At 33.9% G+C, this 14,341-nt stretch overlaps 1 protein-coding gene across 1 annotated transcript; it reads right to left on the bottom strand.

The window, feature by feature from the left end:
* Positions 1-11,171: 11,171 nt before the first annotated feature.
* On the bottom strand, positions 11,172-13,085 carry LOC129755319 (zinc finger protein 239-like). Its single transcript, XM_055751749.1, has 3 exons — positions 12,852-13,085; positions 12,670-12,791; positions 11,172-12,604 (listed from the first exon to the last, which is right to left on the bottom strand). Exons 1-3 carry the CDS (start codon positions 12,972-12,974, stop codon positions 11,239-11,241), a joined length of 1,611 nt encoding a protein of 536 aa, XP_055607724.1. The 5' UTR covers positions 12,975-13,085; the 3' UTR covers positions 11,172-11,238.
* Between the last annotated feature and the right edge of the window lie 1,256 nt (positions 13,086-14,341).

The raw sequence follows: 14,341 nt of genomic DNA, 5'->3' as shown, positions 1-14,341 counted from the left end.
CCAAATCGGTACTGCATACATTATCGCTAGTCGGAAGACTTGCTTGTAAATAATCATCTTATTCTTCAGGCAAAGTCGGGATTTCCTGTTGATGAGAGAATAAAGAGATTTAGTGTATTTATTACATTTAGATTGAATATCTTCAATGTGATTCTTAAAAGAAAGATTCCGATCAAGTGTGAGTCCCAAGTACTTCACGTGATCAGACCATTCTAAAGAAACCCCATTAAAAGTTATGGAATGATTTTCATTAAATTTTAAAAAATTTGCTCTTGGCTTATGGGGAAATAAAATAAGTTTAGTTTTGGAAGCGTTAGGAGAAATTTTCCACATTTTCAAGTAATTCAAAAAGGAATTTAAATTTTGTTGCAATCTACTGCGTACCACCCGTAAATTTCGACCTTTGGCTGAAAGCAAAGTATCGTCAGCAAATAATCTTCTACCTTTTCCTTCTGGGACATCAGGAAGATCAGAAGTAAAAATATTGTATAAAATAGGCCCAAGTATACTACCCTGAGGGACACCAGCTCTAATCGGTATCCTTTCAGAGCATGAATTTTGATAGCTTACTTGCAAAGTTCGGCTAGTCAAATAATTTTGAATAATTTTGGTGAGATATGCAGGAAAATCAAATCGAGCTAATTTAGCTACTAAACCTTTGTGCCAAACACTGTCAAAAGCTTTTTCAATATCAAGAAGAGCAACACCAGTTGAATAACCCTCAGATTTGCTAGCGTTAATCATATTAGTTACACTCAAAAGTTGATGTGTAGTAGAATGTCCATGACGAAAACCAAATTGTTCATCAGGGAAAATAGAATTCTGATTAATGTGAATCATCATTCTATTCAAAATAACTCTCTCAAATAGTTTACTTAAAGAAGGAAGCAAACTAATTGGTCGATAACTTGAAGGCTCTGAAGCACTTTTTCCAGGTTTCAAAATTGGAGTTACTTTGGCATTTTTCCATTTATTGTGAAAATAAGCCAAGTGAAAACATTTATTGAAGATTTTAACTAAAAAATTTAAAGTGCTTTCAGGCAACTTTTTAATAAGAATATAGAAAATCCCATCTTCCCCCGGGGCTTTCATATTTTTAAATTTTTTGAAAATCAATTTAAGTTCATCAATATTTGTCTCACAAGAACTTTCAAACACAATTTGCTTAGAAAGAATATCATTAAATTCTAGGGAAATTTGAGCATCAATTGGACTTACAACGTTTAAATTAAAATCATGAGCAGACTCAAATTGTTGGGCTAATTTTTGAGCTTTTTCTGAATTAGTTAAAAGAAGTTTATCCCCATCTTTCAAAGTAGGAATTGGCTTCTGGGGCTTTTTTAGAATTTTAGTTAATTTCCAAAATGGCTTTGAGTAGGGTTTTATGTCCTCTACTGCTTTAGCAAAATTTTCATTACGAATGAAATTTAAACGACGTTTGATCTCTTTTTGAAGGTCGCAATAAATAAATTTCAAATAAGGATCCCTAGTACGTTGATATTGGCGTCGACGAATGTTTTTCAGTCGTATCAAAAACTGAAGATCATCATCAATTAAAGGTTGATTAAATTTATGTTTAACTTTAGGTATTGAAGCGGCTCTAGCATTGACTATAGAAGTTGTCAAATTTTCTACAGCCAAATCAATATCTTCTATTGAATTCATTGGAACGTTTACATCTAAATTACGTTCAATAAAATTCATATATCGCTCCCAGTTAGCCTTTTGAAAATTAAAAGTTGATTTTAAAGGGTTTTCAATGGGACTTTGGGATAAAGAAAATGTTACTGGAAGGTGGTCTGAATCGAGGTCCGCATGAGTAACTAATTGACTACAATGCTCACCTAAATCCGTTAGAACCAAATCAATTGTGGAGGGATTTCTAATTGAAGAAAAACAAGTATGCCCATTAGGATATTCAACAGTATAATAACCGGCAGAGCAGTCATTAAACAAAATATTCCCATTTGAATTTGATGAAATATTATTCCAAGATCGGTGTTTTGCATTAAAGTCACCAATAATAAAAAATTTAGATTTATTTCTGGTGAGTTTTTGTAAATCTCCCTTCAAAAAATTTTTCTGTTCACCGCTACATTGAAAAGGCAAATATGCGGCAACAATTATAATTTTCCCCATAGAAGTTTCTAATTCAATTCCAATTGTTTCTAAGACTTTTGTATTGAAAGAAGGAAGAAGTCTAAATTTAAGACGACTATTGATGACAATAGCTACACCCCCACCTTGTCGATCAAGTCGATCATTTCGTAAAATTTTAAAGAAAGCATTGCTTTTCAAGTTATTGTCTGGCTTTAAAAAGGTTCAGTGATGGCAGCAATATGTATGTTTTGAGTTTTCAAAAATAAAAAGAACTCGTCTTGGTTAGCCAGCAAAGATCTAGCGTTCCAATTCATAATATTTAAACATCTATTTGGATCCATGAGGGAATCGCAAAGTCATAATAATTTTGTTAGCATAATTAACACTAGAAGGACCGGCAAGTTGAATATACCTATTCGGACCGTGACCAGTCAAAATGACTGGTAAAGGGGAAATTTTTTCTATCAAAATATTTTTAAATTTTTTCTTTTGAAATTATTTTATTATTAATTCGATAACATTTTTGTTATAAAATTGAAATATTTTTTCACCATGGGTGCCCGGAATCACCTCAGTTTGGCATAGTTGACGAATGCGTGTATGTCATAAAATGAATATGTCAAATGATTATCAAAAAATTGAAACACATTATCAATCTAATAATAAAAACATGTTAGATGGTTATGGTTATTGACCATGGGTGCACGGTTTCACTTCAGTTTTGTTTTAGTAGATGTTTTCTAGCATCCATCGCTCTGAAGTTTTTCAACCCGATGCCTATAAATTATACCTGATATTGTAGGTTTTGAAGCATATTTTTTATATAGGTAGAGCAATTTACCATGGGTGCACGGATTCACCGCCATTCATCCAAAATCAATTTTTTTGCATGTTAAAGGTAAAGAATAAAGACTTTTAAAGATTCAAATGAAATTTTGTGTTATATACATGGTTTTACACTATGGGTGCACGGATTCCCGCGTTTTAATCAAATATTGGACTTTTTGCAATTTTTTAAAAAGCATTATTACAAATCTTAACTAAACCAAAGTCGAAATCATGTCTTTCATGTTGAGACATAATTATTTAAATAACGATTTTTATTTTAAGCTCCGTTTTTTCATTCCTGGAAAAGAAATATTTCAATTATATCTTGAAATAATAAATTTATTTATTTAATAATAAAAATAATGAATCAACATGGTCAAATGTACTCATTGATTTGTTTTTCCTTAAAAGTTTTTCGATTGACTAATGTTGCATTTCAAATGCTCATCATATCTAACTCAAAAATATTTTGTGTTCTGAAGCAAGTTGAAAACTATTTATTTCTATATAATTAATAACGGCGAATTTACAGCCATTCCATGCACCCATGTTAAAAAAAATCTTAGCGCCAATGTGGTCTATCAGATAGACTGGCGTGAGTCTAGTCTAGGTATGCCAGGTGTACTGGGTTCGACTCCCGGTATCGGCAAGAAAACTCTAGGGTTCAAACCCCGTAAGTTGCCGACAGGTAAGATGTGTTTCCTCTTATAATAAGAATGTTCAATCAGTTGCCAGCTTTATACACGGATGCCGGAATACCTGTAAGGGAACTTGAATTGGAAATTTGTCGAACCTAATAATCTAAGAATGCATGTGAATACATACTTGGGCAAAAACTGCGGTGAATCCGTGCACCCATGGTGGATAACCAACGTATGAAGAATAATCAAATATAAAAAAAAATCATTTAAATTGTTCAGTTTCATAGAAATAAGGTCTTCAAATTTGAATGAATAAGTACACAATTCATAATTATTTTACTCATACTAGTTCAGTATAAAACATATTTATCACCTAAAATTACTCGATTACTCGAATGGACATGTATTAAAACTAACATAACTTTTACAAATCTTGATGAAATTTCGCCAAATTTTGACAGAAAGTTCAATTATAATTGAGCAACAAAACAGATCAAAAAAATTGGGAGTCAAGTGCTTGAAGCGCCACACAGCGGCCAATCCAAGAACTTTTTCTTCAAATCTTCACGACTTCGCATTGAAAATCAATAATTTCATAACGAATGACACACTTCTGCCCACCATAAATCAACTAGGACTCATTGCCTTGAATGTAGCTTGCAAATGAAACCAAAAGCAAGCGAAAAAAATTTATCTTGTTTGAGTTATAGGGTTGTGAATTTTACCAGTCATTTTGACTGGTCACGGTCCGAGTGTCCATGGCGAAATTTTTCTCGCTTATTAAAAGAGCTAGAAAAATAAAAAATACACAGTTTTGTAGAGATTCAAAATTCATGAAAAGTCGTATTTTTAAAGCGTAGTGTTCAAAAGATATTCAACAAACAAAGTGTCCCACCAGTCATTTTGACTGGTGCGGTCTTTCTAGTGTTAAAAGAAGTTTGGAAAGCTTCAAACATTGAATTTGCTTTCAACATAAGTTGCATCATTTCCATTAAATTTTGATGCAAAAATTTTAATTTTTCCTCAGTAATCTCACCCAAATCAACAAAATTGTTAGAATCAGAAAATGAAGGAGAAGAACAAGTATTTGAATTTCGGGGATTTTCCCAAGCCTTCGCATGAACGTTGAGACTTGGTTTTTCCCATTTTTATTAGTTAAACCTGAAGAGGGCAACCCATTTTCAACCACCTCTGAGAACGATAAACAACGAGTCTGTGGCGCAGAATCAGCCCAGGTAACATTAAAATCACTTCGGGTATTACCCAGCCGTGATTCCAATGTAGGCCGAGGTTGACTGCGAACAGGCAGGTTGTTTGCCGGTCTGACGTGTGTAGACGAAAAAGAGGAAGGAGGAGAAGAAACTTTTCTGGAAACTTTGGGGTTTTTCCTAGAAGCAACAATTTTTGCCCTAACGGGACAATCTAGAGAATTCGAGGAATGATTACCTGCGCAATTCGCACACTTAAAAAATTCTGTTTTTGGCTTATCACCACCAAAAAGGCATTTAGATTTTTCATGATCGAATGAGCCGCAAAACATGCATCTGGCATTCATTCTACAATTTTTAGTGCCATGACAAAAAGCTTGACAACGAAGACATTGCGTAATATTGTGTAAAAAATTGGTATGGGATTTACGAAAAGGTTCAAATTTTACTCGACAATGAAACATAAGACGAGCCTTTTCCAAAATTTTCAAATTATTAACCTGATCCTTTTTAAAATGGATCAAATAAAGTTCAGGAGCAAAACCAACACTACTGGTATTATTCGTGTTGGTTCTTTTCCTCATTTGAATTACTTGAATTGGAGAAAAACCTAACAAAGAATTTAATTCATTTGTGATCTCATCCGGTGTCTGATCGCCGGTGAGACCACGAAGTACAACTTTAAAAGGACGATCACCTCTAGTGTCGTACGTAAAAAATTGGTGTTTTTTATTATTCAAATAATTTAAAATTTTTTGAAAATCATTGAAAGATTCCGCCAATATACGAGCAGTTCCCCTTCGACCGATCTGACAAGAAATCTTCACATCCTTGACGGAAGTAACGATTTCTTTTCGAAAGGCATTGAAGTCAGGAATCGTGACCGTTATTGGTGGAATCTTTTCGTTTTTAAGAGTATAAGAAGAAGAAGAAGGTTTCTTAGTACTCTTATCAGAATTAAATATGAATATTTCCTCATCACCGATGTTATGAAGGACATCGAATGAATTGGAAATTTCAACTTTTTTGGCAGATGGCCCTGGATTAGGTTCAGCAATCCGTTTTCTTCCGGCCCTTGAGCCGGCCGAAGACTTCCCCATGCTGGAAAGAAAAGAGAAAATATGAATAAAAGAAAATGAAAATAATTTTAGCACTGAAAAGTGCTGATTGAAATACAGGTAAGGAAAAATAAATAATGTAAAATGTTCCTGCAGGTACACAGCAACGATACGATGGTCCGGCGTACGTGTTGACGGCTCAATCGATCATTTTCGCTACGTCGAGGCGAATACATACAATCAAAGTACACCATACTGAGGGGTGAGCCCAAACTTTTGATCGATAACTTAAATAGCTATTTTATCTATTTAAAGCACTATGCAAATTTTTAGCACAGAATTTTGATATTTATGAGAAAAGGTTTAAATGCAACACAAATTTTTAAATTCGGTTCACCCAACCCTAAACTGATACGCGAGTTTAAATATGAAGTGCGATTTTTTTGGAATTTTTTTAACTTTTAGCCAGCGTTTGCGAGTATTTCGTAACGTTTTTCGCCGCTTGGTGGGGGGGGGGGAGGGGGTGATCACCCCGATCGCTCCTCCCATAGGACCGCGCCTGCTCTACGGAGCCCCCTTAACTTATGTAAGAGAAAAACTATTCTTGATTTAATTTCACGGGGGCCTCTTTAGTTGTTCTATTTCAAGCTTTCATTCCGATTTTCTAGTTTTCGTTTCTATTAATAGATTTGTAAAAATTTAAATAGTATGATTAAAGTAATGTTAATTCTTTTTTTTCCCTCCGGGGGACCCCTCCCCCCCCAATAATGCCTTGGTTTGGCCGGATACCATTATTGGCTTGAATTAATATTCCTACCCCCATCAAAAATCCAGACCCCTTAGCAAAAAATGAAGCTTAAGATAGGCAAAACCAATTGGAAAAGTCCAACTTCATTTCATAAACATAATTAGAATTTTATGTTGTACCTGTACCTAGAATCGGAATCGAAAGTTCCAAATTTTTGTTGCTTATTGTACACAACATTCGATTTTTTCTTGAACTCAACGAAAACGACAATACCATGTAACGGAACCGATCAACAGGTTGCCTAACGTTTCCAGTTCATTCCAGTGGAAAAAGCATAACACATTTCTGTAACCACCTGTTGCACCTGCAAATGAAAAAAGAAATCAATATTTACTAACAAATTTTGATCGGAAGAACGTGTCGAAAAGCAAAAAGTTAACCTTTCTGTAAAAAAGATTTAAAGTTTCTTTATATTGCTCGATATCTAGTCTCAGCGTTTTCACTGTTTATTTCCTAAGCGAATGTAACCAAAAATGATAGCTATTTTTAGAATTATTCTTTTGCAGGTATATTTTGCAAGAAGATAATTCGATAGTCAAAGGGAGTTTCTGAGTCAAAGGGAGCTTAACTGAGCGATCACTTAGGGGAGGACCGGGCTATATATTTTATATAGAATAAATATATAGAATAAAACAGAAGTTAGGGTTGCCATATTATGGAGGCAATTCATCCATAAGAAAAACTTTATCAAATTTGTTTTGAGATCTCCAATTCTCTCTAAAGGTGTTAATTAGAGCTAGAATTCGAGGTTTTAATGATAAAAACCATATATTTATTCAATTTAACATGTTATTTAAGGGTAGCGGCATTTTACAAACATGATAGGGGCATACAAAAACACTCTTTTATTCCACTTTTCAATCATTATGAAATCATTTTAATAGCTTAAATTCGTTTTAATTCTAAGGTTCATTTGAATAAGAAACAAAAACCACCCAACTTTTTGTTTTGAGCTTCTTTACGTATAATTTTTAAAAGTCAATATATTACATCAAAAGGTATCAAAAACTTGTATGAATTTTAAAATGTTGTTGAGTTGGTTTATTCATAAAATTCTTTCTTGCCTTATGTTCAAAGCGTATTACCCTCAAAATGCATTGATTAGTTATGTTGTCTTGTTAGCCATTTCGTCAAACGGCCGTAGGGTCATTTAACCCGACAGGCCCATTTTGGAAACCTTTCCCCTACCAACGGGAAGGGGGAGGGAACGCTTGGCCTACTAATGTGTGGTGGTAGATGCAACTCTATCTGTATACATATATCAATTCACAGTAGTGGGCACGTGCTGAAAAAAAGTTTGGCCTATGTGATAATAACCCGAGCAGACCTTGATGCCTAAATCGATAGCAAACAGTAGCCAAAATGAGCTATCAATGCCATAACGATAGCATAACTTAGTGTCATATTTAGTTCGATGTAAAAATTAGCTTTCATTAAAGCATCAATTTGCTGGAATTTGATGGCAAACCAATACCAAAGTAAAGCAACAATGATAAGCACGATAAGGTATTGAATCTACTAAGACAGCTGAATAAGACACCATTAAGGTTTGATTTACTATTTTGGATCAGAAAATTTAGATCAAATTAATACCATAATTAGGTAGGTAATCAATTTTCTATGATGAAAATATTTACTACATAATTCAGTTAGCAATTTAAAATGATAGCTGTATTTGGCATCATTAAGTTATCCTCAACTGTCAAAATGTTGAAAACAAAATTTTACAAAAATTTAATGTTGATTTATAAAATTGCAAAACTAGTTATCGTCCATGTTTCTTTTATTTCCTACAAAAATGTATTTATTGCGAGTATTGAATTTGAATTGAATCGTTCATTTCTCATGTTCTCATGTCTCAGGTCTCATCTCAGGTCTCAAGTCTCATGTCTCAGGTCTCAGCTCTCAGGTCTCAAGTCTCATGTCTCAGGTCTAATGTCTCATGTCTCGTGTTTCGTGTCTGAGATCTCAGGTCTCATATTTCAGGTCTCAATTTAGGTCATATTTAGGTATAAAGTCTCATGTCTCCTGTCTGAGCTCTCAGGTCTCATATTTCAGGTCTCAAGTCTCAGGTCTGATGTCTCAAGTCTCAGGCCTCAGGTCTCATGTCTCAGGTCTAATGTCTGAGATCTCAGGTCTCATATTTCAGGTCTAATGTCTCAGGTCTCAGGCCTCAGGTCTCAGGTCTCAAGTCTCATGCCCCAAGTCTCAGGTCTCATGTTTCACGTTCTTAGACTTATTTTCTCTCAAAAACCGTGTTAATTCGCGAAAACCGTGTAAAAAACCGTATTAATTCCCAAAAACCGTGTAAAAAAAGCCGTGTAAAAAAAACCGTGTTAAAAAACCGCGTAAAAAAAACTATATCTAAACTTAAACTTATTTCACTATATTCTTACAATATTGGAGGCCAATGATTGGATAACCCGTGGAAAACGTGCGGATTTTGGATCCGAAAAAAAAAATCAAAACTAATGTACCATATCTGTACACAAAACGCAAATTTTTGTGTAGTAGCTGACAAAACTTTCAGTTACTCAAAAAGCGCTGCCTTCATGTAAAATTAATAAAAATAATAAATTAGATGATCAGCCGGGTACCTTGATATATTCTATCAAGTTACCCGGCTGATATCTTTGGTAAAAGTCAATATACCTCAGATTCGGTGCTGAAATTCTTCGATTTTTTTTTTCCAAAAATGGTCACCCTAACAGTCTCTTCATTAGTAATTCATCACTATCGGTTGGAACTGAATGTAATTGAACAGAACGGCAATTTTTTTCATCAAAATTCTTTGATCCTCATTTATAAATAGCACTATTTCAAAGTTATAATTTTCAATAAAAAAACAGTTTAATAACACTAGTTTACAAAATTTAAAAAAAAAATCGTGAGCTTTATTGACCGACCTATATTTTTATTGTAAAATCGGGCGCTGAATCCGAAAATGAAATTCAAAAAAATCTCAGTAGAACAATTTTTAAGTTATGCTCCAAATATGAAATTTTGGAAAAATAGAAAAAGTACATGTACTTAGATTGAAATATCTCGGACTGCATAACAGTAATTTGAAATCTCTGTTTTGCATATAAAAGGTGAACAAATTTCCTATCGATCATCTCAACATCATTTTTGCGCATCATCAACACTAGGGGAGAATGAGGATACTTGATCCCTGGGGATACTTGATTCCTTAGCTATATCTCGAAACTGGAATGTCTTACAAAGATCAAATGTTCTAGAAAAATGTGCCAAAATGAGCAAAATAACAATGCTTGTAGTTTTAATTTTTTTAACAAAATAATTGTTTGAGTTATTAAACTTTGTTTGAAAAATTTCACAAAATGTAACTTGAAGATCTTTTTTCATCACTTTAAAATTTTCCTTACATGGGAAAATTATGAAAAAAAAAATTTGTTCCAATGTATCATTCGTTCGAGCGTAAAATGAACTTCAAAATGCCATATTTTCAAAGCAATGGAAAACTCTCAATTTTTTTCAGAAAAAGTTTTCTAAAATGTTGATTATGGGTACAATTGATCCCCTGAGTTGGGTACAATTGATCCCCCTTCCAAACGGCATATTCTTCTTCTGAATTGATCGTTATGATTGCTGATTACGAAATTACTAATATTTATCCAAAAACTAATATTTATCAAACAATTGTCTGAAGAAAAGAGCAAAAATAATTAATTTTCTCTTAATTATAAAAAAAAAAACCTTCTTTAAGTATGCAATGTTTTAGCGTTGAGACAAAGTTATAGAATTTTCTCCTTATGTCTGCTATAAAGTGTGAATTGAGAACAAACATGACCAAAATAGTCAATTAACATTCTATCTTGGGGTTTTGTTTGATTTTTATACAAGGATTAGGGCTTCCTGAATAAAAGATCAAGTCTCCTTCAAAAGGGGATCAAGTCTCCCCTAACTTCAGAAAAATCGCAATTTTTTTACTCCCACGAAATGCTTCTAGTTCATCAACGGGTTCAAGTATCGTTCTTATTTTTGGAGCATAGAAATTTGAAATTACAAGCTGTCAGAAAATGTCAAAGACAGCGAGTTGCAAAATTTTTCCAAAAAGATATGGTGAAAATAAGAAAAAGGGATCAAGTATCCCCACTCTCCCCTATTGTTGATATTAGTAGCTTTATGAAAGAAAAAAATATAAAAAACCCATTGTTTTAGAAAAAAATTGTTTGAGTGAAAGTTTTAGACTTGATAGTAACATTTAAAAAATCTGATTTTCTGTTGGCCATAAAGGTGAATTCAAAGATTTCAAGTGGTTATTTTTCAAAATTGGTTGAAAATTGAAGAAGTTACGGTTACTTTACCATAACAGTAATTTTCCACGGTAATTAAAAGTACATGTACTTTTTTTTATTTTCCAAAATTTCATATTTGGAGCATAACTCAAAAAACTGTTCTACTGAGATTTTTTTGAATTTCATTTTCGGATTCAGCGTCAGATTTTACATTGAAAATGACCTCCAGTTTACTAAGTTCAAAAATGCTGTAAACTAGTGTAATTGATACATTTTTGCTTACTGTTATGATAAGTTTTATTTGAATTCAGATAGTATCAGATAGTTCAGTAGTGATCACTCTTTAGCTGGCATGGGTTTAACGTGCACCCTTTTATGTTTGGCCAGGGTGCTGTGGTCCCGAAAAGTCTTCGAGCATTTGTCACAGCAAAACGGTTTTTCGCCAGTATGTATCCTTCTGTGAGTAAGCATAACCGAACGCTGTCGAAACCGCTTTGAGCAGACGTCACATTGGTAGGCCTTTTCATCAAAATGAATCTTCATGTGCCGCCGCATACTCGTGTACTGCGCAAAATTTCTCCCACATTCGGAACACTGGAAGGGCTGCTCTTTGGTGTGAGTGTTTACGTGGCCTGCATGGGCAACGGCCGATGGAAACCCTTTGCCGCAGTATTTACACTCGTAGTTCTTTTCGTGACACGAAAGATGGACCTTGAAGCTTTGTTGATTAGGGAATGATCGAGGACATGCGTTACAGAGATGAAGAACAAACTCATTCGGATGCTGCTCCTGGCCATGTTGTATCAAAGCGTCAGAGCTCTTAGATACTGTTTTACAAAAGTCACATTTGTATTGAGTAATCTTCCGAGGTGGAGGTTTAGCTGAGAAATCCGGCTGTTTCTCAGGTTTTATAGCGGGTTTTACTTGACTTGTTGAACATTTGCTTGTAGCTTTTGTACAAGCGTGAGATTTGAGTTGATCGGCAGTTTTGAACAGCTTTCTGCAATTATTACAGCGATGATGATACCCCTTTGTATGTTGATCTTTGTTATGTTGTTTTAGGTCTAAATCTGTGTTGAAAACTTGATTGCAAACGTTGCATAGGAATTTCATCGAAATTACGAAATTTTCATGTTCTTCATCAGTTTCAGCAGTATTGGTAGGATTTAAATTACTCTCGTTACTCGAATGTGATTTTTCCTCAACTACGTCTATAAATTCTGCAATTGCTGAATTATCCAAAGAATCAACATCGCAGCTTTGTTCTGATTCATACAAGATGGCTTCATCTTGTTCATCGATGGCCACAAGTTCACCATCTTCTTGATTATTTTCGTGTTGTTGAAAAGAAATCAGATCATCATCAAACTCATCTACATTAACATCTTCTGATACATGATCAACTAAATCTTCTTCTTCGGATTCGGCCGATGTAAATATCAATTTGTTTACTGGCGCATCGGGTTCATATACAGTGACTTCAAAAGACGGATTAACTGTCTGCTGATCGCAGTCACGTTTCATCTGTGAGACCTCTTTCTTCACAATCTTTTCCACATTTTTTGGTAATGCTGGCGGGTCTTCGACAACCATCTCGAAATCTGCATTGTTTTCTGTTTCCTTTTGTACCACGATTTGACCGATTTCCTTTTTGGTCTCAACTGTTACTGGTTCACAATTTAATTTAATTTTTGTGAGATTGCTAAACAATAAGTATGCGACGGAAAATTAATATTACTTAATCAAAATTAATTGAATAATAGGTACCTGTTTAAAAGATCCCGGAATTTCTTATCAGCTTCCAAGAACAACTTTCGAATATTGTTGACGGTATCAATCCGGTCCAAACATTGGTTGCAAACTGTAGATAATTTTTCAATTTCTGAAAACTACATTGAAGAAAGGCATGTGAATTAAATTACCACTGAATTTCTTAAGAATTAATTTACCTGAATCTGGAATAGTTCGTTGATTTTTTCTCTGATAGAATATTCCTTGTGTTTACCATACAAAGAATGTATGTCGCTTAGAGGAACCTGCTCCAAGCATAGCCGACAGCACACATCAAACATGTTGTTATTTAGTTATTATCAATATTATAAAGATGGTTAAACCGTTTAAACACATTAAATACAGAAAAAATTGAAATTAAAATTTCGATAAATTTATGGTTGGTACTTTTGTTTACAAAGATTGCTAATGGCGACAAGTGGTTCCAAGCGCACTGTTTTCAAGCGTTTGCAAATATTTTTAAAAGCTTTCTAATTTCATTCCAACAAGACGAACTCTAAAAAATACTGTAACAAAAAATATGTGCACACATTAAACCATATAAAAGCGAATTTGGAAAGATCAGTACTGACTCTGATTTGTTAAATTCCATAATTCTCATGCAAATTGATGTCAAATCTCGTGATTTTATAAACTTCGGATACTGATTTCCTCAATAATTCATTGGCAGCCCTGCAGGCATCAAAATTCAAACAACGCCCCATGCAGCAAAAACGGAATATTCATATTGATATTAGGTCGGTTCAGTGTCCGAAAAAAAAATCATAACTGAAAAATTCTATTACTAATTGAATTAGTTTGTTTCAAAAACAAAAAATCAAAACAAATAGGTACAATACGCTAATCAAATTAAAAAGTCTTACGCTTCTAAAGATTGTCATCAAACCATACAGAAAATTCGATCTTCACCATCTGGACCTATTTTTAGCAAACGATTCGCGAAGATTTTTGCCAATGTATGGAGCCTTTTATGCACACATTTTGCGCTAAATGAAAAGGAAATCAAAAAATAGCAAAAAAAAGGGAAAAGAAAGTGTGAACAAACATAAAAAAATGAATCCGGATCGATGAAACGCAACCGGTTTGCGCATATGTTTGAAATGAGCGTCAGTTGTGTAATATTTAGACGCTAGAATATAATAAAAATAGTTTTCTCTTGCACTTCTCCTCTAGTCCACTGCACAGACACTTGCTTTCGGGCGATTGCGTTATTCTCAAATCGATTGCATTCACAGAAAACGCCATTTTATCTAAACTTTTTTTAAAAAAATGGCTTTTTGAATAAAGCGGTGATATTTTTTTTTTATTTACAAAAGGTTTTATTCAGGCATTTTACTTATAAAGTTTTTATGTGCCGGGAGTATTTTTCTTAAAAAAGCGGTGATATCTTAACAATATTCTTTCCGTTACTTCCAGTTGATTTTAAAGAAGCCGAACACGCTTTTCGATTTTTATTCTTGCTCTGGAAACAATTTCATCCCTCAAAAGATCAAAATGAGAAAGTGGTGCTCAATTCGAAGTTTAAATAGTCGCAAACCCAAATTAAGGTTTTCAACGCTCACAGTGTTAAAAATGAAATTTCACGAACACTGTCGCAAAAATTCGGCAAATTTAAATTAGTGTGAGTGCCGATGCGTTGCAGAAGTGC

Source organism: Uranotaenia lowii, chromosome 3 (assembly GCF_029784155.1).
Source record: "Uranotaenia lowii strain MFRU-FL chromosome 3, ASM2978415v1, whole genome shotgun sequence".
Lineage (NCBI taxonomy): Eukaryota > Metazoa > Arthropoda > Insecta > Diptera > Culicidae > Uranotaenia > Uranotaenia lowii.
The sequence above is the reverse complement of the archived record's forward strand: the minus strand, read 5'-3'. Positions and strand labels throughout refer to the sequence as shown.